At 41.7% G+C, this 26,982-nt stretch overlaps 1 protein-coding gene across 1 annotated transcript in view; it reads right to left on the reverse strand.

Moving 5' to 3' along the window:
• Positions 1-266: 266 nt before the first annotated feature.
• The window catches only part of LOC120064885 (leucine-rich repeat-containing protein 3-like), a 27,623-nt gene continuing 907 nt past the window's right edge, over positions 267-26,982 (reverse strand). The window contains exons 4-7 of the mRNA XM_039015476.1: positions 2,110-2,145; positions 1,697-1,848; positions 962-1,524; positions 267-517 (exon numbers count right to left, since the gene is read on the reverse strand). Of these exons, the coding sequence (XP_038871404.1) occupies positions 267-517; positions 962-1,524; positions 1,697-1,848; positions 2,110-2,145 (1,002 nt within the window). The remainder of the gene's footprint in view (positions 518-961; positions 1,525-1,696; positions 1,849-2,109; positions 2,146-26,982) is intronic.

Here is a 26,982-nt window from a genome sequence, read left to right on the forward strand (position 1 = left end):
TGTTGAGCCTTCTCTTGGGCTGTCTCTTAGGCCTTCTGTTGGGCCTTCCCTTAGGCCTTCTCTTAGGCAGTCTTGTGGGCCTTCTGTTAGGCCTTCTCTTAGGCAGTCTCTTGGGCCTTCTGTTGGGCCTTCTCTTAGGCCTTCTCTTATGCCTTCTCTTAGACCTTATGTTGGGCCTTCTCTTGGGACTTCTCTTGGGACTTCTCTTAGGCCTTATGTTGGGCTTTCTCTTGGGCCGTCTCTTAGGCTTTCTCTTAGGCCTCCTCTTAGGCCTTATGTTGGGCCTTCTCTTGGGACTTCTCTTGGGACTTCTCTTGGGCCTTCTCTTGGGCCTTCTCTTGGGCCTTCTCTAAGGCCTTCTCTTGGGCCTTCTCTTGGGCCTTCTCTTGGGCCTTCTCTTGGGCCTTCTCTTGGGACTTCTCTTGGGACTTCTCTTGGGCCTTCTCTTGGGCCTTCTCTTGGGCCTTCTCTAAGGCCTTCTCTTGGGCCTTCTCTAAGGCCTTCTCTTGGGCCTTCTCTTAGACAGTCTCTTAGGCAGTCTCTTGTGCCTTCTTAGGCCTTATCTTGGGCCTTCTCTTAGGCCTTATCTTGGGCCTTCTCTTAGACAGTCTCTTAGGCAGTCTCTTGGGCCTTCTCTTAAGCCGTATCTTGGGTCTTCTCTTAGGCCTTATCTTGGGCCTTCTCTTAGGCCTTTTCTTAGGCAGTCTCTCAGGACTTCTGTTGGGCCTTCTCTTGGGCCTTCTCTTGTGCCTTCTCTTAGGCAGTCTCTTAGGCCTTATCTTGGGCCTTCTCTTAGGCCTTTTCTTGGGCCTCGTCTTGGGCCTTCTCTTAGGCCTTCTCTTGGGCCTTGTCTTGGGCCTTCTCTTGGGCCTTCTCTTGGTCGGGTTGTTTTTGTTAAAAATAATGTGTTCTCAATAACTTACCTTGTTAAATGAGGGCAATAAATAAATAGTTCAGAGACCAGTGCTTATCGTGTCTGTCTCCGTGAGTGTTTTCCTCGGACTGGGCAAACTCTTCAGATACTCCAGATGTCTTCTGGTCTCAGCCTGGTTCTGTCTCACATAGTAGACCACATAAACAATGACCATGAAGAACCACACGAACATGGTCACCAGCATGGCTACATCCGTTGTCTTCCTCTGGAGACTACAGAAGTTCACCCCAGAGTTAAGCAGCTTAACCAGGGGTTGACCGGAGTGCTCCGCTGTCCCTCCTGGATCCTCCCAGCGACTCCCCTCCCCGGCGCTCCTCACAGAGCTCTCACACACAATCCCGTTGACCGTCTCTGGCTCTAGATTTAACGTCTCCATCAGCTCCTGCAGGGTACAGTCGCAGTGCCACGGGTTGTTGTAGAGGCGCGTCTTGGCCCGCGTGGAACCAAACTCGTCCCGGCTGGCCTGGCGTAACAGGTTGTGGGAGAGGTCCAGGAGACGGAGCTCTGAGCTCAGGTGTCGCAGGGCCCCGGAGGAGAGGGTGTCGATGTGGTTGTGGGAGAGATACAGCTCCCTCAGGTGGGTCAGCTCCCTGAAGGTATATAATATGAGGAAGTGTCAGAAACATCATAATTACCCAGAACTAAAGACGAACTGGGAGCCAGATTTGAATTGTAATTAATTAATTAATGAATTAATAAAAGACAATAACGGAGCAGGGTGAATAAAAAATCCTATTAAAACACAACTGTTATCTTCCTTGCCTGAAAGCTCCCTCGGGGAGCGAGCGGATGTAGTTTCTCTCCAGGTGTAGTGTGACGGTGTCCGGAGGAAGGCCCTGGGGGAACTCACGGAGCCCAGCGTCCGTACATAGCACCATGCTGCTCTCCCACACACAGTGGCAGCTGTCAGGGCACTGGGGGAACACCGGGGGGAGGAGGAGAAGGAGCAGGAAAGGCAGGGTGAACAGCCATCTTCCAAACTCTCTCTGCAGGCCTCGACCCAGGCTCGGTCCCAGCCTTTTCCCAAGGCTCGGCTCCAGCCCTCTCTCTTTCCACTCCCCTGTCCCCATCCATTTCCCCTGTGAACCCTCTCTCCTAGTAATCTCAATCCCTCTCCCCGGTGCACCACCATGACATCCAGTCCTTCTGCTGGGGCACCATAGCCCCAGACCCACCCCAGATCCAGAGGGAGACGACAGGGCCAGCTGAGCCTGATGGAACAGAACAGAAAACGGGATGAGAACAGACTATAGAATATATCCACGTGTGGAGAAGGTAAACAACACAGGACACAGCCACAGTGAGTGGAACACACAGAAAGAACCTCCACAGGAAAACGACTCACAGTACATGTACAGCCACATCCACGGTTGGAGAAGGGAAATGACACTGAAAGACCATCCACGGGAAAAAAACAGGAGCTAGATATCAATGTCCTGTAAATGCTCTCCAGGGAAATAACAATTGGCTTTGTTATGGCAATGATTCAACCCTCAGGTTATTAATAAGACCTTAGGTGCATGAAGACCCAAGGGTCTAACATGCTATATGGTTATAACATATCGACCCTTAGGTCAATTAAGACCTTAGGACTTAGAACATAACAACTTAAAGCTGGATTCCAAAATGGTGAAAGAGCCACATCTGCGATATTAGAACAACAAAATAAGTTACTGCAAACAATGAACACTGTTTTATAGAAGAGCACAATATGTACAGTATTTTTTTACCATGCTGCACGATGCTCCTCAGCTCGGCAACAAAAACAATAACAACGGAGGTGTGGCGTTCAGTGGCACTGTTTCCCACTACTGCAGATTCCAGAAAGAAAGAAAGAAAGAAAGAAAGAAAAAAAGAAAAAAAGAAAGAAAGAAAGAAAGAAAGAAAAAAAGAAAGAAAGAAAGAAAGAAAGAAAGAAAGAAAGAAAGAAAGAAAGAAAGAAAGAAAGAAAGAAAGAAAGAAAGAGAGAGAGAGCGAGAGAGAGAGAGGCGATTAAGGTTCAGGACAATAACGGGGAGGAATAAAAACGAAAATGAAAAAACTGATTAAGCCCGTTCATCTGAAAAATCCTCCTTGTCACAAACAGTCACTACTAGCTACCAAAGGCACATAGAGAGGGTGTGAAGGAGGACAGGACATTACTGGATGTGCCTCATTGTTATGAAGGAGATATTATTCAATAACTAGCCACCTATTATACACTAGCACAAATCATCCTTTTACCAAGTTCCACGTGCAAATCGTTCCTCCGCCCACTTCGCTTCCCTTCGTTGAATAGGGCTCCATTGTTTCAACACCCACAAAGACCAGTAGACTGAAAACCCCTATACGGATTGACCATGCCTCCACAGCCATGCCCTGCCAAAGGACCCTAGTATGCGGAATAGGTGGTTGGAGTTCGTCGGTCCCCAAGTGTGCACCAGTAACGCTAGCTTGGAATATAATAACCTGTGGTAAAAGTAAGGAAGCTATCTTTTCATAAAGCGAGGCAGAATAGCTAAAGTTAGATAGCCAGGCAGGCTAGCTAATGTTTTAGCTAACGTTAGCAAAGCTAACGTTGTAGCTCATACAACTTTATTGTGTATTGACTACATACTGCTGGTTATGTAACATTATCATTTCAAAATGCTAGAGAGCCAGGCTTGCTAGCTACAGAACAGCTAATAATGAAGTTAGCCTATAAGTTGGATTTGCAAGTTAGTTTGTAGCTCATATAACGTTATTGTCACGCCCTGGCCTTAGTATTCTTTGTGTTCTTTATTATTTTAGTTAGGTCAGGGTGTGACATGGGGAATGTTTGTGTTTTTGTCTAGTTTAGGGTGTGTGTATTGTTTAGGGGGTTTTGTAGTATGTATGGGGTTGTGTTCAGTGTAGGTGTTTAGGAAAGTCTATGGTTGCCTGGTTTGGTTCTCAATCAGAGACAGCTGTTTATTGTTGTCTCTGATTGGGAGCCATATTTAAGGCAGCCATAGGCTTTAGGTGTTTGTGGGTAATTGTCTATGTTTAACGTTTGTAGCTTGTGTATGCACTAACGTTTGTAGCTTCACGATCGTCAGTTTGTTGTTTTGATTAAGTATTCGTCATCTATTAAAAGATGTACTTTTCACACGCTGTGTTTTGGTCCTCTCTTCCACGTCAAGACGATCGTGACAGTTATTCTGTATTGTCTACTCTTGGGCAAAACTAAACAATGGATGCAGCTATAGCTAACTCATGTCTGAGTCTGACTAATAAAGTGAACTAATCCAATCTGTCTATATTGTAAAAATGCATGCATTTTTTTTGTTCACTTTTTGTTCTTAATTTAAGGTTAGGGTTAGGCAGTGTGGTTAAAGTTAGGGTTAGGTTTAAAATCACTTTTTAAGAAGAGAAATTGTAGAAATAGATGGAGTTTGTGACTTTGAGGCTGTGGTAACTAGTGGCAACCTAAAATTAGCTTGACCCGAGTTACTGTCCTGATGACACAGACGGCCTCATCAACAACAGTAATATGTGTTATGTGAAAAGTTGTATAAAAAATACCTAATTTGATAAACTATTAGGTTAATTACCCAGCCAAGCAGATACAAGTACAAGAGTCATTATCAAAAATCTTTGTCACTTTCTTTATAAAAAAAATGTATTTAACACTTGCCTGCCTATTGTATCACCCTGTCACAGGGCCTCCCAGTTAACACCACCTCATAAGATGAGGAAGTACACTACATGGCCAAAAGTATGTAGATTTGGCTATTTCAGCCACACCAGTTTTTATTTAACCTTTATTTAACTAGGCAAGTCAGTTAAGAACAAATTCTTATTTACAATGACAGCCTAGAAACAGTGGGTTAACTGCTTTGTTCAGGGGGAGAACAACATATTTATTTAACCTTGTTAGGTCGGGGATTTGATCTAGCAACTTTTCGGTTACTGGACCAATGCTCTAACCTCTAGGCTACCTGCTGAGAGGTGTAGTATAAAATTGAGCACACAGCCATGTAATCTCCAAAAACAAACATTGGCAGTAGGATGGCTCATACTGAAATGATCAGTGACTTTCAGCATTGCACCGTCATGAGATGCCACCTTTCCAACAAGTCAGTTCGTCAAATGTATGCCCTGCTAGAGCTGCCCCGGTCAACTGTAAGTGCTGTTATTTGAAGTGGAAACGTCTAGGAGCAACAATGGCTCAGCCGTGAAGTGGTAGGCCACACAAGTTCACAGAAAAGGACCGCCGAGTGCTGAAGCTCGTAGAGCTTGGTTGCAACACTCACTACCAAGTTCCAAACTGCCTCTGTAAGCAACGTCAGCACAAGAACAGTTTGTAGGGAGCTTCATGAAATGGTTTTCCATTGCCAAACATCCAAGCCTAAGATCACGCTTCACCATCTGGCAGTCGGACAGACGAATCTGAGTTTGGCGGATGCCAGGAGAACGCTACCTGTCCCAATGCATAGTGCCAACTGTAAAGTTTGGTGGAGGAGGAATAATGGTCTGGGGCTGATTTTCATGGTTCGAGCTAGACCCCTTAGTTCCAGTGAAGGGAAATCTTAATGCTACAGCATACAATGGCATTCTGGACGATTCTGTGCTTCCAACTTTGTGGCAACAGTTTTGGGAAGTCCCTTTCTTGTTTCAGCATGACAATGCCAGGAGCTGATCTACGCTGCTATGCCCATCAATGAGACGTTGGCAAAGACCTTACCTCCAGCCTCACCTCTTGCCTGCTCACCAACAGTTGTCGATGGAGAGACCAGAATTAGGTAGGTTTAGTTTGACCTGTTCAAACTTCAACATAGTATATGTTTGTTTGTCAGATATCACCTATCCTAACTGCCATTGGTCTTAGAACAGTGACTGTGTGTAACATGTATGGAGCCAGAACATGGAGACTTGCAAGATGATGGGATGAAGTCCAGACTGACAGACAGGCTTGATACTGATGTCTCTGAATGGAGAGTGACCTGTCACTCTGACAGACAGGCTAGATACTGATGTCTCTGAATGGAGAGAGACCTGGCACTCTGACAGACAGGTCTGATACTGATGTCTCTGAATGGAGAGAGACCTGGCACTCTGACAGACTGGCTTGATACTGATGTCTCTGAATGGAGAGAGACCTGGCACTCTGACAGACAGGCTTGATACTGATGTCTCTGAATGCAGAGAGAGACCTGGCACTGCATTAAAATGTTACTCAACACAACGTTTACTTGTATTGTCTTTTTTGGGGGGAGGGAGAAACCCTGTGTATTCTGCACCAGGATCAGGGAACTCCTGTTGTATACGGGACACCACACAGGAAGTTATGACCACTCTGACATGTTTGATAAGGTAGCCCCATTACCAGCAGACAGGAAGTTATGACCACTCTGACATGTTACCAAGGTAGCCCCATTACCAGCAGACAGGAAGTTATGACCACTCTGACATGTTACCAAGGTAGCCCCATTACCACCACACAGGAAGTTATGACCACACTGACATGTTTGATAAGGTAGCCCCATTACCACCAGACAGGAAGTTATGACCACTCTGACATGTTACCAAGGTAGCCCCATTACCACCAGACAGGAAGTTATGACCACTCTGACATGTTTGATAAGGTAGCCCCATTACCAGCAGACAGGAAGTTATGACCACTCTGACATGTTTGATAAGGTAGCCCCATTACCACCACACAGGAAGTTATGACCACTCTGACATGTTACCAAGGTAGCCCCATTACCACCAGACAGGAAGTTATGACCACTCTGACATGTTTGATAAGGTAGCCCAATTACCAGCAGACAAAATGCTGACAAGCTCAGTCTCTGTATCGTCTGGGAACGACGATGAAAAGTTGAACATTGTTATATTAGCAGAACACTTCTTCTATGGTATTATGTAAAGGGTTGTTTATTCTACATGGACCTGTTAATACATTTGAAAGTGATCAAAACACTTAGTTTAGAACATCTACATAAATTCAGCAATTACATTCTTTTCATATTGCTCTGTAGGCTACTGACCTATTCAAGGCTTTCTCCAGCATCTCACCATACATCAAATTAAATCACATTTTATTAGTCACATGCGCCGAATACAACAGGTCTCGACCTTACAGTGAAATGCTTACTTTACGAGCCCCTAACCAACAGTGCGGTTTCAAAAAATATGGATAAGAATAAGAGATAAAAGTAACAAGTAATTAAATAGCAGCAGTAAAAATTACAATATACAGTTGAAGTCAGAAGTTTTCATACACCTTAGCCAAATACATTTAAACTCAGTTTGACAGTTCCTGACATTTAATCCTAGTAAAAATTTTAGGTCAGTTAGGATCACCACTTTATTTTAAGAATGTGAGATGTCAGAATAATAGTAGAGAGAATTATTTATTTCAGCTTTTATTTCTTTCATCACATTCCTAGTGGGTCAGAAGTTTACATACACTCAATTAGTATTTGGTAGCATTGCCTTTAAATTGTTTAACTTGGGTCAAATGTTTCGGGTAGCCTTCCACAAGCTTCCCATAATAAGTTGGGTGAATTTTGTCCCATTCCTCCTGGCAGAGCTGGTGTAACTGAGTCAGGTTTGTAGGCCTCCTTGCTCGTACACGCTTTTTCAGTTCTGCCCACAAATTTTCTATAGGATTGTGGTCAGCGCTTTATGATGGCCACTCCAATACCTTAACTTTGTTGTCTTTAAGCCATTTTGCCACAACTTTGGAAGTATGCTTGGGGTCATTGTCCATTTGGAAGACCCATTTGCGACCAAGCTTTAACTTCCTGACTGATGTCTTGAGATGTTGCTTCAATATATCCACATAATTTTCCTTCCTCATGATGCCATCTATTTTGTGAAGTGCACCAGTCCCTCCTGCAGCAAAGCACCCCCACAACATGATGCTGCCACCCCCCTGCTTCACGGTTGGGATGGTGTTCTACGGCTTGCAAGCCTCCCCCTTTTTCCTCCAAACATAACGATGGTCAATATGGCCAAACAGTTCTATTTTTGTTTCATCAGACCAGAGGACATTTCTCCAAAAAGTACGATCTATGTCCCCATGTGCAGTTGCAAACCGTAGTCTGGCTTTTTTATGGTAGTTTTGGAGCAGTGGCTTCTTGCTTGCTAAGCGGCATTTCAGGTTATGTCGATATAGGACTCGTTTTACTGTGGTTATAGATACTTTTGTACCTGTTTCCTTCAGCATCTTCACAAGGTTCTTTGCTGTTGTTCTGGGATTGATTTGCACTTTTCGCCACAAAGTACGTTTATCTCTAGGAGACAGAACGCGTCTACTTCCTGAGTGGTATGACGGCTGCGTGGTCCCATGGTGTTTAGACTTGCGTACTATTGTTTGTACAGATGAACGTGGTTCCTTCAGGCGTTTGGAAATTGCTCCCAAGGATGAACCAGACTTGTGGAGGTCTACAATTTTTTTTCGGAGGTCTTGGCTGAATTGCTTTTCCCATGATGTTAAGCAAAGAGGCACTGGGTTTGAAGGTAGGCCTTGAAATACATCCACAGGTACACCTCCAATTGACTAAAATGATGTCAATTAGCCTATCAGAAGCTTCTAAAGCCATGACATCATTTTCTGGAATTTTCCAAGCTGTTTAAAGACACAGTCAACTTAGTGTATGTAAACTTCTGACCCTCTGGAATTGTGATACAGTGAATTATAAGTAAAATAATCTGTCTGTAAACAATTGTTGGAAAAATTACTTACACTGTCATGCACAAAGTATATGTCTGTAACGTTAGTTGTCTGAAGATGAGGAATCATCGGACCAAAGCGCAGCGTGGTAAGTGTTCATGTTAATTTATTAAAAACAGAACACTAAACAAAATAACAAAGAGAATGAAACGAAACAGTCCTGTCTGGTACAGACACAAAGACAGAAAACAACTACCCACAAAACACAGGTGGGAAAAGGCTACCTAAGTATGGTTCTCAATCAGAGACAACGATAGACAGCTGCCTCTGATTGAGAACCACACCCGGCCAAACACACAGAAATAGAAAACATAGAACACAAAACATTGAATGCCCACCCCAACTCACGCCCTGAACAAACCAAAATAGAGACATAAAAAAGGAACTAAGGTCAGGGCGTGACAATGTCCTACCCGACTTGCAAAAACTATAGTTTGTTAACAAGAAATTTGTGGAGTGGTTGAAAAACAAGTTTTAATGACTCCAACCTAAGTGTATGTAAACTTCCGACTTCAACTGTATACAGGGGGGTGCTGGTACAGAGTCAATGTGCGTGGGCACCGGTTAGTTGAGGTAGTATGTACATGTAGGTAGAGTTAATTAAAGTGACTATGCATAGATGACAACAGAGAGTGGCAGTGGTGTGGAGGGGGGGCAATGCAAATAGTCTGGGTAGCCATTTGACTAGTTATTGAACTCAACCTGCAGGAGGATTGTTTGTTGTGATTGAGTAGGGGGAAACAGCTGTGGGCAAGGTTCTGACAGATGGGTGTGTCTTGGTGGTGGCAGGGACACACCCACATAAAACCACACCCTCAAGCCAACTCAAGTTTGGCTTCTGTTATGGCCGCCAGCATTTCTTGAGGATCCAGAATCCAACAGACGTGAATCTCAAATATTTATTATTAACTTGTAGATTCCATTTGAAATCAACCAAACCCTAGGTGTATTCTAATTTCTGTTTGTAGTTGAATCCTGGGCTGAATTTAAACAATAGCTGTCGATGATTTCCAAAATGCTATGTAGGACTAAATAAATAAAGTATGGTTACTTTTAATTTGATCTGTTGAACCTACCCTTTGGAATGACTTATTTAGCAACAATGAATCTATTAAGTGGAGATTTCTCAACAATCATTCTCACACTAGCTCATAAGTTGTAGTCAGGGACAAATAGCTAGGCTGGGCTTGGTTAAAACCCAGGATGGGAGACCGAAGAGATACCTGTAGATAGATCAACTCTCCAGTAGGAGGTTGCTGCCCAGCCTATAGTTTTTTTCTTATCATGGATATTACATTGATGATCTGACGTTGTTTCAAAAGGTACAAATTCAACATATTTTATATAAGATTTTTATACAAGATGTTGAAAATGGGTTACTATAATGACATAATCCTGTGAATGAAATGTTACCGTCAAAACGGTACAAATGTATGACTTTTTTCAAATCCAATGTATTTTCCAAATAGATTCCATGTTGCAATACGTTGACATATTACATTGAAACAACATTGATTTAACCAGTTTGTGCCCAGTCAACCTCCCTCCCTCCCACACACATCTGACAAGCATGACATTTCAGTAATTTACTCTCATTTATCTATTATTCTATCAATCTCCCCACAGATCATCCTTAATCATGTTAGTGAGGATACATCTCAGTATTTATAGTAGCCAGAGACATTAAGGTCTGCATCCCAAATGGCCCCATATTCCCTATATAGTGTACTACTGTTGACTAGGGCCCTGGTTAGTACACTATACAGGAAATAGGGGGCCATTTGAGACTCAATGGGATGGATGTCTGAGTAACACCGCTGATTCACCATACCAGACCAACACATCAATCCTCCCTCATCGTGTCAATAAGAACACAGCTGGAAGAGACACAGAGCATGGGTTGTGTCGCCCTATGGGACTCCCAATTACAGCCGGTTGTGATACAGCCTGAAATCAAACCAGGGTCTGTAGTAATGCCTATAGCACTGAGATGCAGTGCCTTAGACCACTGCGCCACTCGGAAGCCCCATGACATGTGTTAGGTCGGGTTGGAGCTATCTATTGTCACAGCTGGAAGGGACAGAGACAGACACGGCCTGGGCTGGGGACTGAGCTGGGTACTGAGCTGGGGACTGAGCTGGGTTGGAGATAGCCTATCACTATGTTTCAAACCAACCACTGATGTGCATGGCCAAAGAGCTATTTTCATGTGTGTGGTAGAAGCATATACCAGAAAAGTACCTCATAACTATGGTAAAATATGGTGGTGATTTTATGGGGCTACTCTGCTTCCACTCGTCCTGGGGCTCTTGTTAAGGTCAAAGGCATCATAATAAACTTTACGAAGTACCAGGACATTTGATCCAAAAACCTGGTTGCCTCTGCCAGGAGGCTGACACCTGGCCACAAGTGGATCTTCTAGCAAGACAATAACGGCAAGCACAAATCAAAATCCACAACAACAACAAAAAATGTATTGACCACAAAATCAACATTTTAAATTGGTTTAAATTGAAAAGGGCAGTGCATACGTGCAGACAAAGGATATTAAGGATCTGGAAAGATCCCTCCCAATGTGTTCTCCAATCTCAAAAAACATTGTTGAAAAAGGCTCAGAATCATTATCCTCACAAGGGAACAAGGGGCAGCAGGTAGCCTGGCGGGTAGGAATGTTGGGCCAGTAACCGAAAGGTTGCTGCGTCTAATCCCCGTGCTGACAAGGTAAATATGTTGTTCTTCCACTGAGCAAGGGGTGCCGGGTGCCGGTGATGTCAATTAAGGCAGCCGCCTGCACCTCAATGATTCAGAGGGGTTGTGTTAAAAGCGGACCTGACAAGGTATCCCTCTTCTCCTGAATTATTGAAAACAGGGGTGCCAATAAGTTTCACCCTTATTGTATTATTGTTTCACCCTTATGTATTAGTATAAAATCATTTTAAAAAGAATTGTTGCATACAATATATCTCAGGATTTGTATTATTTATTTTATACAGTCTTTTTTTGCTTATCTTTATCAATAATGATGGACCTGACTGTATAATGTGGTTATCCCATTATCAGGCCTAGCCTGGTCTGGGCTGTACATGTATTGTCTTGCCCAGCCAGGGAAAGCAATCTATACTGTAGCTAGACTCCTCTGAAACGTGGGTGATTGTCTAGAAGTATACATTAATCCAATGATCGTGTCCGAGTCCTGGTTAAAATCTGGGTAAAGTATCTACTGGCCCAGGAAGGAAACGTCTGATTCATAACTGCAGAAGAATATTCCTCGTTTGTTTATCCCATGGTTGAGACGTGGCCTCAGTTGGTTCTGGCCCAGCAAGGAAAATTAAACTTCAGTAAGAATGTGATGTGTTAAAGTATAAGATAATGTATTAAACCCATGAGTCCTGGTGAGAATCTGCTGGTCCAGCAAGGAGACAAACTATCTGTAAAACACCAACACTATCTTAGACTCCTCAGTCAGAATGTGATGGATGACTGCAGGAGAAATATATATGTGTGTTAAGCTCATGATTGAAAACAGCCTGGGTTGTATATCTGCTAGCTCAGGCATTAACTATGATAGCAAGACTCCTCAGTCAGCATCACATGAACGACTGCAGGAGAATATTTTCCATGATGAGGGGCGGCAGGTAGCCTAGTGGTTAGAGCATTGGGCCAGTAACTGGAAGGTTGGTGGATTGAATCACCGAGCTGACATGGTAAACATCTGTTGTTCTGCCCCTGAACAAGGCAGTTAATCCACTAGGCTGTCATTGTAAATAAGAATTTGTACTTAACTGACTTTTATAGTTAAATTTAAAAAATCATATCTGAGATGGTTACAAGCTGGGTTGGGGCTATCTGCTGGCTCAACAAGGAAAATCGAACTTCTGACAGGAGGAGAAAATACAGCATCTGTTTATCGAAGAAAGAACCCAACATACTGTATGTGCCTTAGCCAGGAAAAGTATAAAGCCCTACTTACCAAATGGTGACAGTTCTCGTCATCTGGTTAAGGTAAGAATCAATGCTGAAATTTCAGTTGAGTATGTGTTTAAAATGTGCTGTATTGCATTTCTTAGTAAATATTTGAGATATTAGAGTATACACTTTATAAAATTATTTATAGAATCAAAATCATACTAATCATGAAAAATGATCTATTTTCCCCCATTTCAGGCCACCAGAAAATATGGGAAAGTTTTAAATTTTACAGTCCACACTGACCCACATTCTGGTTCCATATAGGTGACTGACAATACTACTCTCCTGCGGTTCTAGTTGTTGTCAATCTGAGCGGTGGCTAGACACACACACACACTAGAATGTCCACAGAGCGAGTCTCCTGTGCTGCCTGTCTATCTATCTGCCTGACAGACAGAGAGATGAGCTTCAGTACATTATTACCATATAAACCCATTATAACAGTTAGAAGACAGAGCAGCAATCCAGAGGAAACTACCACACCAATTAACACACTTGAAAACAATCAACTGTTGTGTTTTGGGGACAATTAGAGAGAGTGAGTGTGAAAGACAGAGAGAGATGACAGGCCAGCCAGTGCTTTTATCACATATATTTCCCCAGGGCAGTTGAGATCTCCTTCCCCTTCACGTGGCGGTAAACAAATTATTAATTTCTTTTTATTTGTCATGTCAATGTTCCTCAGTGTGATGTAGTTAGTTCTATTTAATTGTCCCTTCAAATGTTCATACATCTCATTTCCTGTACGTTGAGTCGATGCTCGTTTGCTTATTCTGTCCTGAGCATTGTTATGCTCTCTCTCTCTCTCTCCCCACCACTAGCCCACTCATCTTTCCTCTCTACCACTGGCCCACGTCATCTCTCTCTTCTCGCTGTCTCACACCTCCCCCATCTCTTCACTCTGTACGTAATCAGAAAGGAATTGCAACTGTGTAGAGCCACTCAGAGGATCGAGATAATTGGTGTCATTTAGTAAAGTTTAGGCTGAGTACCAATCATTCAAGTATCTTTAACTTGAGAGCCAGCTCTTTACCTTGCCGGGTTTATGTTAACACGATGTACAAGTAAAAGTGCCATTGCCATCAAGCTTTGCCTACACAACACATTTTTAGTGGATTGTTTTGCATGTGTGAGGCCTCATTTCTTCTGGGCCAAAACCAAGGTCGTCGATCCAATCAGGCAATAGGTTTTATACATATCCACAATGAGTGTCTGGACAAAAATATATCTAAAGTACACAAGATCCAAACTCAATCTATGTCTATGCAGTTTGACACAATCCTTCCTTGGACTTTCACATTGTTTACTTCGCATGTAGAAGTGCCTATTTATTTGCATTATGGACAATCTAGTGAGTGAATTCTGCCCTGATACTGCAGTTATCACACGCCTGTAGGAGAGAGAGGGGAGGGGAGGAGGGAAAGCTAGAGGGGAAAAGATGAGACATGAAAATGACAAAATCAAGAAGGGAGCTAGAGAAAGACGAGATAGGGGTTTATACAGGCATGAACTATACAGCATTTTGGAGAGAGTCATTGTGTGGGTTGTTGCTGTTCCAGGGAGTGACTACGAACAGCTTTTCACACTATGTTCCTGAATGTTTGATCGAACCACCTTGTTCTCACTGTGAACCAGTTCACACCTGTCATACAGAAAGTACACAGCACCTTTAATCAGGTGGCCACCCTGCTTTCAATGTTTTCCCTCCTCAGGCTGGTGTTCCTGTCCCCTGGCTGATCCTCTCCCCAAACAACCCCTCCACCTCCCTTGGACATCGAGGGAGCCTATGCCGTCAGATCCACTCCTGGACTCCCGCACGGCGTGGGGGTCGGTCTCCATTCTGTGGACTGGGAAAGGTACGGTCCAGATGAGCGGTGTTTTTTTGGGTTTCCGTGGACGACATTCTAGATCCAAACATCTATCTGAGATTTTTCACCTCATCTGAGATCTCCGCTTTTCACAAGGGCCGTCTTCTTGGCCGGGTTTTCGTCCTCGGCTGGAGACCGCGCGTCAGACGTCGGGAGTCCAGTAGTGATCTAACGGCATAGGCGGGATGAGGTATTATTCTGTAACGTAGATGCAGGAGTCAGGAAGCAAGTGCAGTTAGTGAGTTTAATAATAACAAGCATGACGGCAATACAAAACAGAGAACCGTCTGACATGGAAACATAAACAATGCACCCGATACTGCTAACAAAAAGTGCATAAGTGCTATAAAGGGATAAGTAATCAAGGGAGTAATGAAGTCTAGTGTTACTGATGATGATGAGACGCAGGTGTGCGTAATGATGGTTTGCCAGGTGTGCGTAAAGATGGGTTGCCAGATGGTGGTTAGTAGACCTGTGACGTCGAGCTCCCGGATTGGGGGAGCTGTGTGGACGTGACAGTCACGTTCACGTGCTATCAGAGTATTGGAAATTCTATAATTCCAACTGCGAAGTTTCACTTGAACGACCCTCCAAGTTGGAATTACAAGTGGGAAAATTTTAGAAAATGTTGTTGCTCGAGTTGCCATGTTGATGTTTCACCACTGACCTTTTAAAAGTGAACAACAATCCTTTGAGACAACCTTATCAATATAGATAATGGGCCTCCCGAGTGGTGTAGTGGTCTAAGCCACTGTATCTCAGTACAAAAGGCATCACTGCAGTACCTAGTTTGAATCCAGGCTGCATCACATCTGGCTGGGTTTGGGAGTCCCATAGTGCAGTGCACCATTAGCCGTGGTAGGCTGTCATTGTAAATAACATTTTTTCTAATTCATTTGCCTAGTTAAATAAAGTTGAACATATTGTCATGTTAAGCAGCTAGCTAACTTTATTATTAGCAACGTCAGCTAGATTATTTCAAGCCTAAAATCTTATTGAAGAATTGTTGTTCTGACCAAAAAGCACATGAATGAAACAAAGTCAATATAACCCGACATCACAACTAGGAATAGGAAGTTCTGGCAGGCATGTATATTTTCATTAAATAACTAAAAACATATTTAGTTGTACTGCTTGCCTGTAGGGAATAACAAGTGTGGTGTCCCACTTTCCTGAGCCTTATTTCCTTGGTTTAGTCTTTGTTTAGTTGGTCAGGACGTGAGCTGGGTGGGTGTAGTCTATGTTTTGTGTTTTTCTATGTTGGTTTTGTTGTTTGGCCTAATATGGTTCTTAGATCAGAGGCAGGTGTTTTGCATTGTCTCTGATTGGGAACCATATTAAGGTAGCCTGTTTGCACTGTTGGTTTGTGGGTGATTGTTTTCCTGTCTTTGTGTTCTGCACCAGATAGGACTGTTTTTCAGTTTTTCCATTTATTGTTTTGTAGCTTGTAGTGTTCACGTTATTATTCTTTATTAAACATGTTTGACACCTAGCCGCGCTGCGTTTTGGTCCTCTCCTTCATCCCAGGAAGAAAACCGTTTACATGTGGGAAAACCAAACCAGAGGTTAGCAATAGTAACCATAGACATACTGAACAGTACATACTACATACAGTATTGTTGGAAACCGTAGTGGGAGGCAAGACATGTTGTATAGGTTTAATTTCTCCTGACAGATTTGGGTACTGAATGCAGTTTCTATAATATCCTACTGAATGCTAGCTAATATTGCTTTGGAAAGGAGAATACCTTAAGGATTCCAACATATATTATACATTTTCTTGACAACATCAAAATATAGTTTTAAAGCTGTTGATGGCTGTTGGATGAGTAGCAGAGTGTAACGATGTTCATCTGAGGGGAAGGAGTAGACCAAGCGCAGCGTGTGATGTGTATGATGTTTATTATCACCTGAACACTGAAATAAAACAAGTGGAACAAAACGCAACAGTTCTGTCAGTTACTCACACAAAACAGAAAACAACTACCCACAAAACACAGGTGGAAAAGGCTACTAAGTAGTGGTTCTCAATCAAAGACAACGATAGACTGATGCCTCTGATGTAGACCACACCCGGCCAACACATAGAAATGGAAAACATAAAAAAAACATAGAATGCCCCCCAACTCACAGCCCTGACCACACCAAAATAGAGACATAAAAAAGGATCTCTAAGGTCAGGGTGTGACACAGAGAAAGATGTCAGTAGGAGTAGGAGGAAATATGAATATGGGTCACTGTAGCTGTAAGCCAATCAAGTCATTTCCCCTGGGGAACCCTGTTGAGTGTCCTGTTTATATTTTCTGCATAATCTCAGCACCAAATCTCACATGTGCTGGGCAGCCGCTGGCCCAGCAGAATGAGATTTACTGTTCTGATCCATTTTTTATTTTATTTTAACTAGGCAATCAGTTAAGAACAAATTCGTATTTACAATGACGGCCTACATCAGACGACGCTAGGCCAATTGTGCGCCGCCCTTATGGAGACTCCCAATCACAGCTGGTTTGTGATCAGCCTGGAGTCAAACCAGGATATCTGTAGTGGACACCTCTAGCACAGAGATGCAGTGCCTTAGACTGCTGCGCCACTCAGGAGCCATCATAGGAGTACAGATGCCAGTGCCTTAGAACTGCGTGCGCCACTCAGGAGCCATCATGGGTAAGATGCAGTGCCTTAGACTCTGCACCACTCAGGAGCTCATGGAGTACAGATGCAGTGCCTTAGACTGTCTGCACCATCCAGGAGCCATCATGGAGTACAGATGCAGTTGCCTTAGACTGCTGCGCCACTCAGGAGGCATCATGGGTACAGATGCAGTGCCTTAGACTGCTTCTGCGCCACTGGCAGGAGCCATCATGGAGTACAGATGCACGTGCCTTAGACTGCTGCGCCACTCAGGAGCCATCTGGAGTACAGATGCAGTGCCTTAGACTGCTGCGCCACTCAGGAGCCATCATGGAGTACAGATGCAGTGCCTTAGACTGCTGCACCACTCAGGAGCCATCATGAGTACGCTGCAGTGCCTTAGACTGCTTGCCCACTCAGGAGGCCATCATGGAGTACAGGATGCAGTGCCTTAGACTGCTGCACCACTCGTAGCCATCATGGAGTACAGATGCAGTGCCTTAGAATGCTGCACACACTCAGGAGCCATCATGGAGTACAGATGCTGTGCCTTAGACTGCTGCACCACTCAGGACCATCATGGAGTACAGATGCAGTGCCTTAGACTGCTGCGCCACTCAGGAGCCATCATGGAGTAAGATGCAGTGCCTTACTGCTGCGCCACTCGGAGCCATCATGGAGTCCAGATGCAGTGCTTAGACTGCTGCACCACTCAGGAGGCCTCATGGAGTACAGATGCAGTGCTTTAGACTGCTGCACCACTCAGGAGCCATCATGGAGTACAGATGCAGTGCCTTAGACTGCTGCACCACTCAGGAGGCATCATGAGTACAGATGCAGTGCCTTAGACTGCTGCACCACTCATGAGCCATCATGGAGTACAGCTGCATTGCCTTAGACTGCTGCACCACTCAGAGGCATCATGGAGTACAATTAAATTAGCTGATGGAAATGACTATTGGATATTGGTGTAATATTTATTGTGCGGTTGCCCCTGGCAACTAAATTCATTAAATATATATGATATTGGTTTGTCACTTCATATTCAGAAAATTATTTGTATATGTGGGTATGTACATACGTGACACACTTGATAAAGATAAGCAATATGCTCGTATAAAACAAATAATTAAAATACTGAGCTGTATATTGGTATGCAAAAAAAAATTGTGGGATAATATTATTTTAAACTAATCAATTGCTTAGAGAAAGAGATCTTTGTTTAAACAAGTAATATTTTTTTTACGCAAAAAGGTAGAGTTCAAAATTATCGATGTCTCTAAAGATTCTTATGAATTAAAGTAGTCAAAAGTTTAGTATTTGGTCTCATATTTAGCACACAATGATACATCAAGCTTGTGACTCTACAAATTGTTGGATGCATCTGCGTTCGTTTTGGACGTGTTTTGTATTATGTTGTGCCCAATAGAAATGAATGGTAAGTAATGTATTGTGTCATTTTGGAGTCACTTTTTTGTGTAATAAGAATAGAATATGTTTCTAAACACTTCTACCTTAAAGTTGATGCTACCATGATTACGGATAATCCTGAATGAATCGAGAGTAGTGATGAGTTTTGTAATTCGCTCTGGATAAGAGCGTCTGCTAAATGACTTAAATGTAAAATGTAATGAGTGAGAAAGTTACAGAGGGATCGAAGATCATACTGCCAGACATGCTAACCTCCCTGTTAAGGTAATGGTGAAAGGTCTTAGCCTTGTTTAGACTCTTTCAGGAAGGGCAAATAGTCATGTGTCCACTTCCTCATTAATATGAGTATGGGAAAGGAGAAGTTTCTCCTGTCTGCCTGTGAGTCTGCCCATCCATCGATTCTGTTCTTTAGCACTCAGCCTCTGTCTTTTATTGACAACTGCCAGCTACAGGTACATTATCTCAGGTCAAGTCATGAGTGACTAACAAGATAGATAGATGGGTTGTTGCAATCATAAATAAATAGCCTAATCAATACTCTTGATTAAGCCTATGTCATATACTTTCCATATTTACTGTAATAATTGACGGGCTAGAACACAAATGTGAAAAAACAACTGAATTGTTTATTAATTTGCCTTTATGGTCATAATTATTATATTGTAATACATTATGATAAAAAACAATCGGGGGAGGTGATTAACACTTATACCCAGACTGCAGGGAAGGTCTCCCACCTTTTCGTCAAGAAGGGACAACACATCACACAACGGCTCCTTTAAGAGACGAGAGAGAGAGAGAGAGAGAAGAGAGAGCAAGAGAGAGAGGGCAGAGTGAGAAAGAGAAGAGAGAGAGAGAAGAGAGAGTTTGGTTTCATTTTATTGGTAAGTGCGAGTCAGTTTGATACGGTCCTTTAAACTCAGAGGAGTGGTTGTGATTTTACTGTCTCATACTTCGTAATACCGGTTATGATGACGCGCCGTTTAACATATGACGCGCTGTCATGAGATTAACTAAAACGAGCACATCGGAGTCGGACCGAACCCAAAGAAGAGTCAACATCGTCTCGTGAATTCCAATTGAATCATTTTTTGCGGTTACATGTTACAGGTAGACACTTAAATTATCTTTTCTGTTTTCATATATATAATATATATATATTTTTTTACAAATTAGATACAACATACTCATTATAAAACATCTCATAGGCTAATTGTCTCTCAGTTGAATTCATAGCCTATGATCAAACTGGGCTCAAGTTCTTACTTATGTGATTACTGATGTGATTTACAATAACAAATGTTGTGCTTTCTAAATAAGTACTTCTGAGATTTTTTTCAATTATTACTCAATGAGTTTGATGCCAATTCATTTAGAGATTGAGAAACTCAAAACATTGAATGATTTAGTTTTTCTACTAAATGTGTTTGTATTCCCCAGTAGCTCCAGACAGATTATAAGATGAAATTCAATTGTTGAATGAAATCAAGAAGAAACATGTAGTGTAAATTGAGCCAATTACTTTTTCTAACAGAACATGTTGGATTCATATACATGTGTAGGTAAGATTCAATGGTAAATTGAATGTTGCCCAGCAGGAAGGTATCGTTAATGGCTGTTTGTTGCCCAGCAGGAAGATATCATTAATGGCTGTTTGTTCCACAGCAGGAAGGTATCATTAATGGCTGTTTGTTCCACAGCAGAAGGTATCATTAATGTCTGTTTGTTACACAGCAGGAAGGTATCATTAATGTCTGTTTGTTACACAGCAGGTCAAGGTATCATTAATGTCTGTTTGTTCCACACAGGAAGTTATCATTAATGGCTGTTTGTTCCACGCAGGAAGGTATCATTAATGTCTGTTTGTTACACAGCAGGAAGATATCATTAATGGCTGTTTGTTCCACAGCAGGAAGGTATCATTATGGCTGTTTGTTCCACAGCAGGAGGTATCATTAATGTCTGTTTGTTACACAGCAGGAAGATATCATTAATGGCTGTTTGTTCCACAGCAGGAAGGTATCATTAATGTCTGTTTGTTACACAGCAGGAAGGTATCATTAATGGCTGTTTGTCCAAGCAGGAAGATATCATTAATGGCTGTTTGTTCACAGCAGGAAGTATCATTAATGGCTGTTTTTGCCCAGCAGGAAGATATCATTAATGGCTGTTTGTTCAACAGCAGGAAGGTATCATTAATGTCTGTTTGTTACACAGCAGGAAGTATCATTATGTCTGTTTGTTACACAGCAGGAAGTATCATTATGTCTGTTTGTTCCACAGCAGGAAGGTATCATTAATGACTGTTTGTTCCACAGCAGGAAGTGTATCATTAATGTCTGTTGTTACACAGCAGGAAGATATCATTAATGGCTGTTTGTTCCACAGCAGGAAGGTATCATTAATGTCTGTTTGTTACACAGCAGGAAGGTATCATTAATGGCTGTTTGTTCCACACAGGAAGAGTATCATTAATGGCTGTTTGTTCCACAGCAGGAAGTTATCATTAAATGGCTGTTTGTTACACAGCAGGAAGGTATCATTAATGGCTGTTTGTTACACAGCGGAAGGTATCATAATGCTGTTTGTTACACAGCAGGAAGGTATCATTAATGGCTGTTTGTTCCACAGCAGGAAGCTATCATTAATGGCGTTTTGTTACACAGCAGGAAGGTATCATTAATGGCTGTTTTGTTACACAGCAGGAAGATATCATTAATGGCTGTTTGTTACACAGCGGAAGGTTCATTATGGCTGTTTGTTACACAGCAGGAGGTATCATTAATGGCTTTTTGTTACACAGCAGAACTGTGATTTGTGCCAGTCTCCCGTTTTTTTCTCTCTCTCTCTCTCTCTCTCTCTCTTCTCCCTCTGTCTCTCTCTCTCTATCTCTCTCTCTCTCTCTTCTCCCTCTCTCTCTCTCTCTCTCTCCTCTCTCTCTCTCTCTCTCTCTCTTCTCTCTCTCTCTCTCTCTCTCTCTCTCTCTCTCTCTCTCTCTCTCTCTCCTCTCTCTTCTCTCTCTCTGTCTCTCTCTCTCTCTGTCTCTTTCGTCAATTCAATTTTCAATTCAAGGGGCTTTATTGGCATGGGAAACATGTGTTAACATTGCCAAAGCAAGTGAGGTAGATATTATACAAAAGTGAAATAAACAATACAAATTAACAGTAAACATTACACATACAGAATTTCAAAACAATAAAGACATTACAAATGTTATATTATATATATACAGCGTTGTAACAATGTACAAATGGTTAAACACACAAGTTAAAATAAATAAGCATAAATATGGGTTGTATTTACAATGGTGTTGTTCTTCACTGGTTGCCCTTTTCTTGTGCAACAGGTCACAAATCTTGCTGCTGTGATGGCACACTGTGGAATTTCTCCCAGTAGATATGGAGTTTATCAAAATTGGATTTGTTTTTCAAATTCTTTGTGGATCTGTGTAACTGAGGGAAATATGTCTCTCTATATGGTCATACATTGGGCAGAGGTTAGGAAGTGCAGCTCAGTTTCACCTCATTTTGTGGGCAGTGTGCACATAGCCTGTCTTCTCTGAGAGCCATGTCTGCCTACGGCGGCCTTTCTCAATAGCAAGGCTATGCTCACTGAGTCTGTACATAGTCAAAGCTTTCCTTAGTTTGGGTCAGTCACAGTGGTCAGGTATTCTGCCACTGTGTACTCTCTGTTTAGGGCCAAATAGCATTCTAGTTTGCTCTGTTTTTTTGTTATTTCTTTCCAATGTGTCAAGTAATTATCTTTTTGTTTTCTCATGATTTGGTTGGGTCTAATGTGCTGTTGTCCTGGGGCTCTGTGGGGGTGTGTTTGTGTTTGTGAACAGACCCTAGGACCAGCTTGCTTAGGGGACTCTTCTCCAGGTTCATCTCTCTGTAGGTGATGGCTTTGTTATGAAGGTTTGGGAATCGCTTCCTTTTAGGTGGTTGTAGAATTAACGCTCTTTTCTGGATTTTGATAATTAGTGGTATCGGCCTAATTCTGCTCTGCATGCATTATTTGGTGTTCTACGTTGTACACGGAGGATATTTTTGCAGAATTCTGCATGCAGAGTCTCAATTTGTTGTTTGTCCCATTTTGTGGAAATCTTGGTTGGTGAGCGGACCCCAGACCTCACAACCATAAAGGCAATGGGCTCTATGACTGATTCAAGTATTTTTAGCCAGATCCTAATTGGTATGTTGAAATTTATGTTCCTTTTGATGGCATAGAAGGCCTTCTTGCCTTGTCTCTCAGATCGTTCACAGCTTTGTGGAAGTTACCTGTGGTGCTGATGTTTGGCCGAGTATGTATAGTTTTTTGTGTGCTCTAGGGCAACGGTGTCTAGATGGAATTTGTGGTCCTGGTGACTGGACCTTTTTTGGAACACCATTATTTTGGTTCTCTCTCTCTCCTCTCTCTCTCTCTCTCTTCTCTCTCCTCTCTCTCTCTTCTCTCTCTCTCTCTCCTCTCCTCTCTCTCTCTCTCTCTCTCCTCTCTCTCTCTCTCTCTCTCTCTCTTCTCTCTCTCTCTCTCTCTCTCTCTCCTCTCTCTCTCGCTCTCTCTCTCTCTCTCTCTCCTCTCTCTCTTCTCTCTCTCTCTCTCTCTCTCTCTCTCTCCAATTCAATTCAATTCAATTCATTCAGGGCTTTATTGGCATGGGAAACATGTGTTAACATTGCCAAAGCAAGTGAGGTAGATATTATACAAAAGTGAAATAACAATCCAAATTAACAGTAAACATTACACATACAGAAGTTTCAAAACAATAAAGACATTACAAATGTTTATTATATATATACATGTTTGTAACAATTTACAAATGGTTAAAGCACACAAGTTAAAATAAATAAGCATAAATATGGTTGTATTTACAATGCTGTTTGTTCTTCACTGGTTGCCCTTTTCTTGTGGCAACAGGTCACAAATCTTGCTGCTGTGATGGCACACTGTGGAATTTCTCCCAGTAGATATGGGAGTTTATCAAAATTGGATTTGTTTTCAAATTCTTTCTCTCTCTCTCTCTCTCTCTCGATTCTCTCTCTCTCTCTCTCTCTCTCTCTCTCTCTCTCTCTCTCAAATTCATTCAAATTCAAGCTGCTTTATTGCATGAAAAACATTGTGTCAATATTGCCAAAGCAACAATGTATACAATATACATTGTAATACAATTAAAACAATGACAAACAATAATAACAATAACAATAACAGTAACAATAAATGGTAACAGTCAATAGTCGAATGTAATGTATGTTGTAATGCACCACTACCACCACCACCATCATTAACTGCTATCATTACCATTACCACCCATACCATTACTTTTGGAATGATAAACAACAATAATAATACTAATAACAATAACAGTAATAACAATAACAGTCATAATAAGTAAGTTACTGCTTACTATGCAGATGTTATTATTCAGTGTCCCTCAGGCTATGGCAGGTAAATACATATTTGGCTGCAAGAGGAGCCATTGCTCCTTCGCCCATGAGTATTTTTAGTTTTTCCTCTGGGTTTAATAAGTTAAAATTTGAATAAATGTAGTCATTTCTGTGAATAATGAATCTCTTGGTGAGGAATATTTATCACAGTAAAGGAGAAAGTGCATCTCTGTTTCTACGTCCCCTGTCAGGCAGTGACACATACACGCTCCTCTTTGGTAGCCATGTCTTTTTATGTCTGCCGGTTTTATTGCCAATCGGTGGTCACTCAGCCTGTACTTGGTAAGGATCTGTCTCTGCTTCGAATCTCTGACAGAGTAGAGATATTCAGCCAATTCATATTCTCTGTTTAGGGTCAGATAGCAATTTAGTCGGCTTTGGGATTTTGTTTCGTTTTTCCAATGTTGTAAATATGAGTCCTTTGATTGGTTCATGATTTTGTTTATTGGAATTCTTTCTTTTGAAGCAGTGCTGGTGTCAGCTTGGTTGGTGAGGTCCAACACCAGCTGACTGAGAGGGCTCGTTTCTGGGCTCAGCTCTTGGGTTTGAAGTGCTTTAAATTGCAGACTCGAATTTGGACTTGAATTTAGATGTAGCCAAAATTTTAATGATCTTTTCTGTATTTTCATTATTACTGGAAAGCGGCCCAATTCTGCCCTACATGCATTAGTTGGTGTATTTCTCTGGACTTGTAGGATTTTCCGACAGAATCTGCATGTAGGGTTTTCAATTGGATGTTTTTCCCACATTTTAAAGTCCAGTTTATTGAGTGGCCCCCAAACCTCACTTCCGTAAAGAGCTATTGGTAGGATTACACTGTCAAATATTTGGTCCAAATTCTAATTGGGATGTTGATTTTGAATAATTTCATTTTTATGCATACAATGCTCTGCGGGCTTTTTGAGATGCATTCCCTGCCCTATTAAAGTTTCCCGATGCAGATATGGTCAGACCAAGGTAGGTGTAATTGTTTGTGTGTTCAATGATGGTGTTGTTCAGGTGAATTTATATTTGTGTTTCTGACATCTGTTTTGTTTTTGGAAAATCATGATTTTAGTTTTTGGAAATTTACTGCCAGGGCCCAATTATGGCAATATTGCTCTAGAATATTAATGTTCTGTTGAAGACCTCTTTGGTTGATGATAGAAGTACCAAGTCATCAGCATATAGCAGGTATTTCACCTCTGTGTCAAATAGTGTGAGTCCTGGGGCTGGAGAATTGTCCAACATGTCTGCTAATTCATTGATATAAATGTTGAAAAGATTTGGACTCAAACTACAGCCTTGTCTCACACCTCGACATTGTGAAAAGAATTCTGTTCTTTGGTTTTTGATTTTTATTGCCACACTTGTTTTCTGTGTACATACATTTTATTAAGTCATACACCTTACCACCAAGCCACTTTGGAGAATTTTGTAGAATAGCCCTTCGTGCCAAATGAATCAAATGCTTTTTTAAAGTCAATAAAGCAAGCAAAGATTTTGCCCTCTTTTTTTGGTGGACGTGTTTATTAATTAGTGTGTGTAAGGTGTATATATGGTCAGTAGTGCGATGGTTAGGGAGAAAGCCAATTTGACATTTAGTTATTACATTTTTTTCTTGAAGAAAGGTTTGGATTCTTGAATTCAAAATGCTACAGAAAACCTTTCCCAAGTTACTGTTTACACAAATTCCCCTGTAATTATTGGGGTCTGATTTGTCTCCACTTTTGTGGATAGGGGAATGAGCCCCTGGTTCCAGACATCAGGGAAGCAGCCAGAAGTTAAAACCATGTTGACAATTTAAGCACAGCATTTTGCAACTCAGTGTGCTGTTTTTCAGCATTTCATTTCTGATGTTTGTCTAGACCACAAGCCTTCTTTGATTTAATAGATTTGAGCTTTTCATTTAGTTCTTGTTGGGTTTGGGTAATCTAATGGATTTTGGTTATTTTTAATGACTGATTCAAGGATGTTCAATTTTTCTTTAATTTCTAATTGGTTCTGTTTTAAGTCTTTTTGTGGATGTTTTTGTATAGATTATCAAAATAAGTTTTCCAAATTCCTACATCTTGTATGGCTAATTCTTGTGGCTTTGTTGTGCTTAAATTGTTCCACATGTCCCAGAACTGATTTTGGTCATTTGCGTTTTCAATTTCATCAAGTGCTTGTTGGTATAATTCAGTTTCTTGCGTTTCAGTGTATGTTTATACTGTTTCAGAGTTTCAAAGTATTCAATCGTATCTCTGGGTTGTTTTGCTGCTTATGTTTTTTGTTTGACATTTGTCTTAGGTGTTTTCTAATTGTTTTACATTCATTATCAAACCATTTGTCAGAAACATTTTGTTTTTTGTTTCTGATGTTGCATTTCTTTGGTTTTCTCAAATTTGCTTTCGATGCTGCTTTTTGGAATATGCATTTATGTTTAGAGTAGCCGAATTGACACCATCTTTATTGTTTTGGTATTGTGAGTTATTGAAAAACTGTATAGAGTTAATCATTTCTTTTGAGTCAATGTTTCAATAATCTCTCTGCACTGTTTGGAGCCCATCTGTATGATTGGTTTAGTTGAAAGTTTATTGGGCAGTTTTTTTGAATGAATATTGCTGGTTAATTTCTTCAAAAACACGTTGATCTGACTGTGATCTGACAATGGTGTCTGTGGTCTGACAGTGAATGCACTAATGGAGGAGGGGTCAATGTCCGTGATGGCATAATCGACTACACTTGTCCCAAGAGCTGAGCATAAGTAAACTGACCTAAAGAGTCCCCTCTGATCTACATTAAGCATGTACAGGCCTAAGCTCGACAGAGATGCACTAACTCCTTCCCATTTTTGTTCAGTATTTGGTCAGGACTGTTTCTATTATTTATAATAGGGCTACTGTACAAGGAGGGGTGACCAAATATGTGGTGGTTACCTCCCGCATCAGTGTAGTCAGGCTCAGAACCTGTTCTTGCATTGAAATCTCCACAAAGAAGCACTTTACCCTCTGCCTGAAATGTAATCTCTCTCTCTCTCTCTCTCTCTCTCTCTCTCTCTCTCTC

Source organism: Salvelinus namaycush, chromosome 20 (assembly GCF_016432855.1).
Source record: "Salvelinus namaycush isolate Seneca chromosome 20, SaNama_1.0, whole genome shotgun sequence".
NCBI lineage: Eukaryota > Metazoa > Chordata > Actinopteri > Salmoniformes > Salmonidae > Salvelinus > Salvelinus namaycush.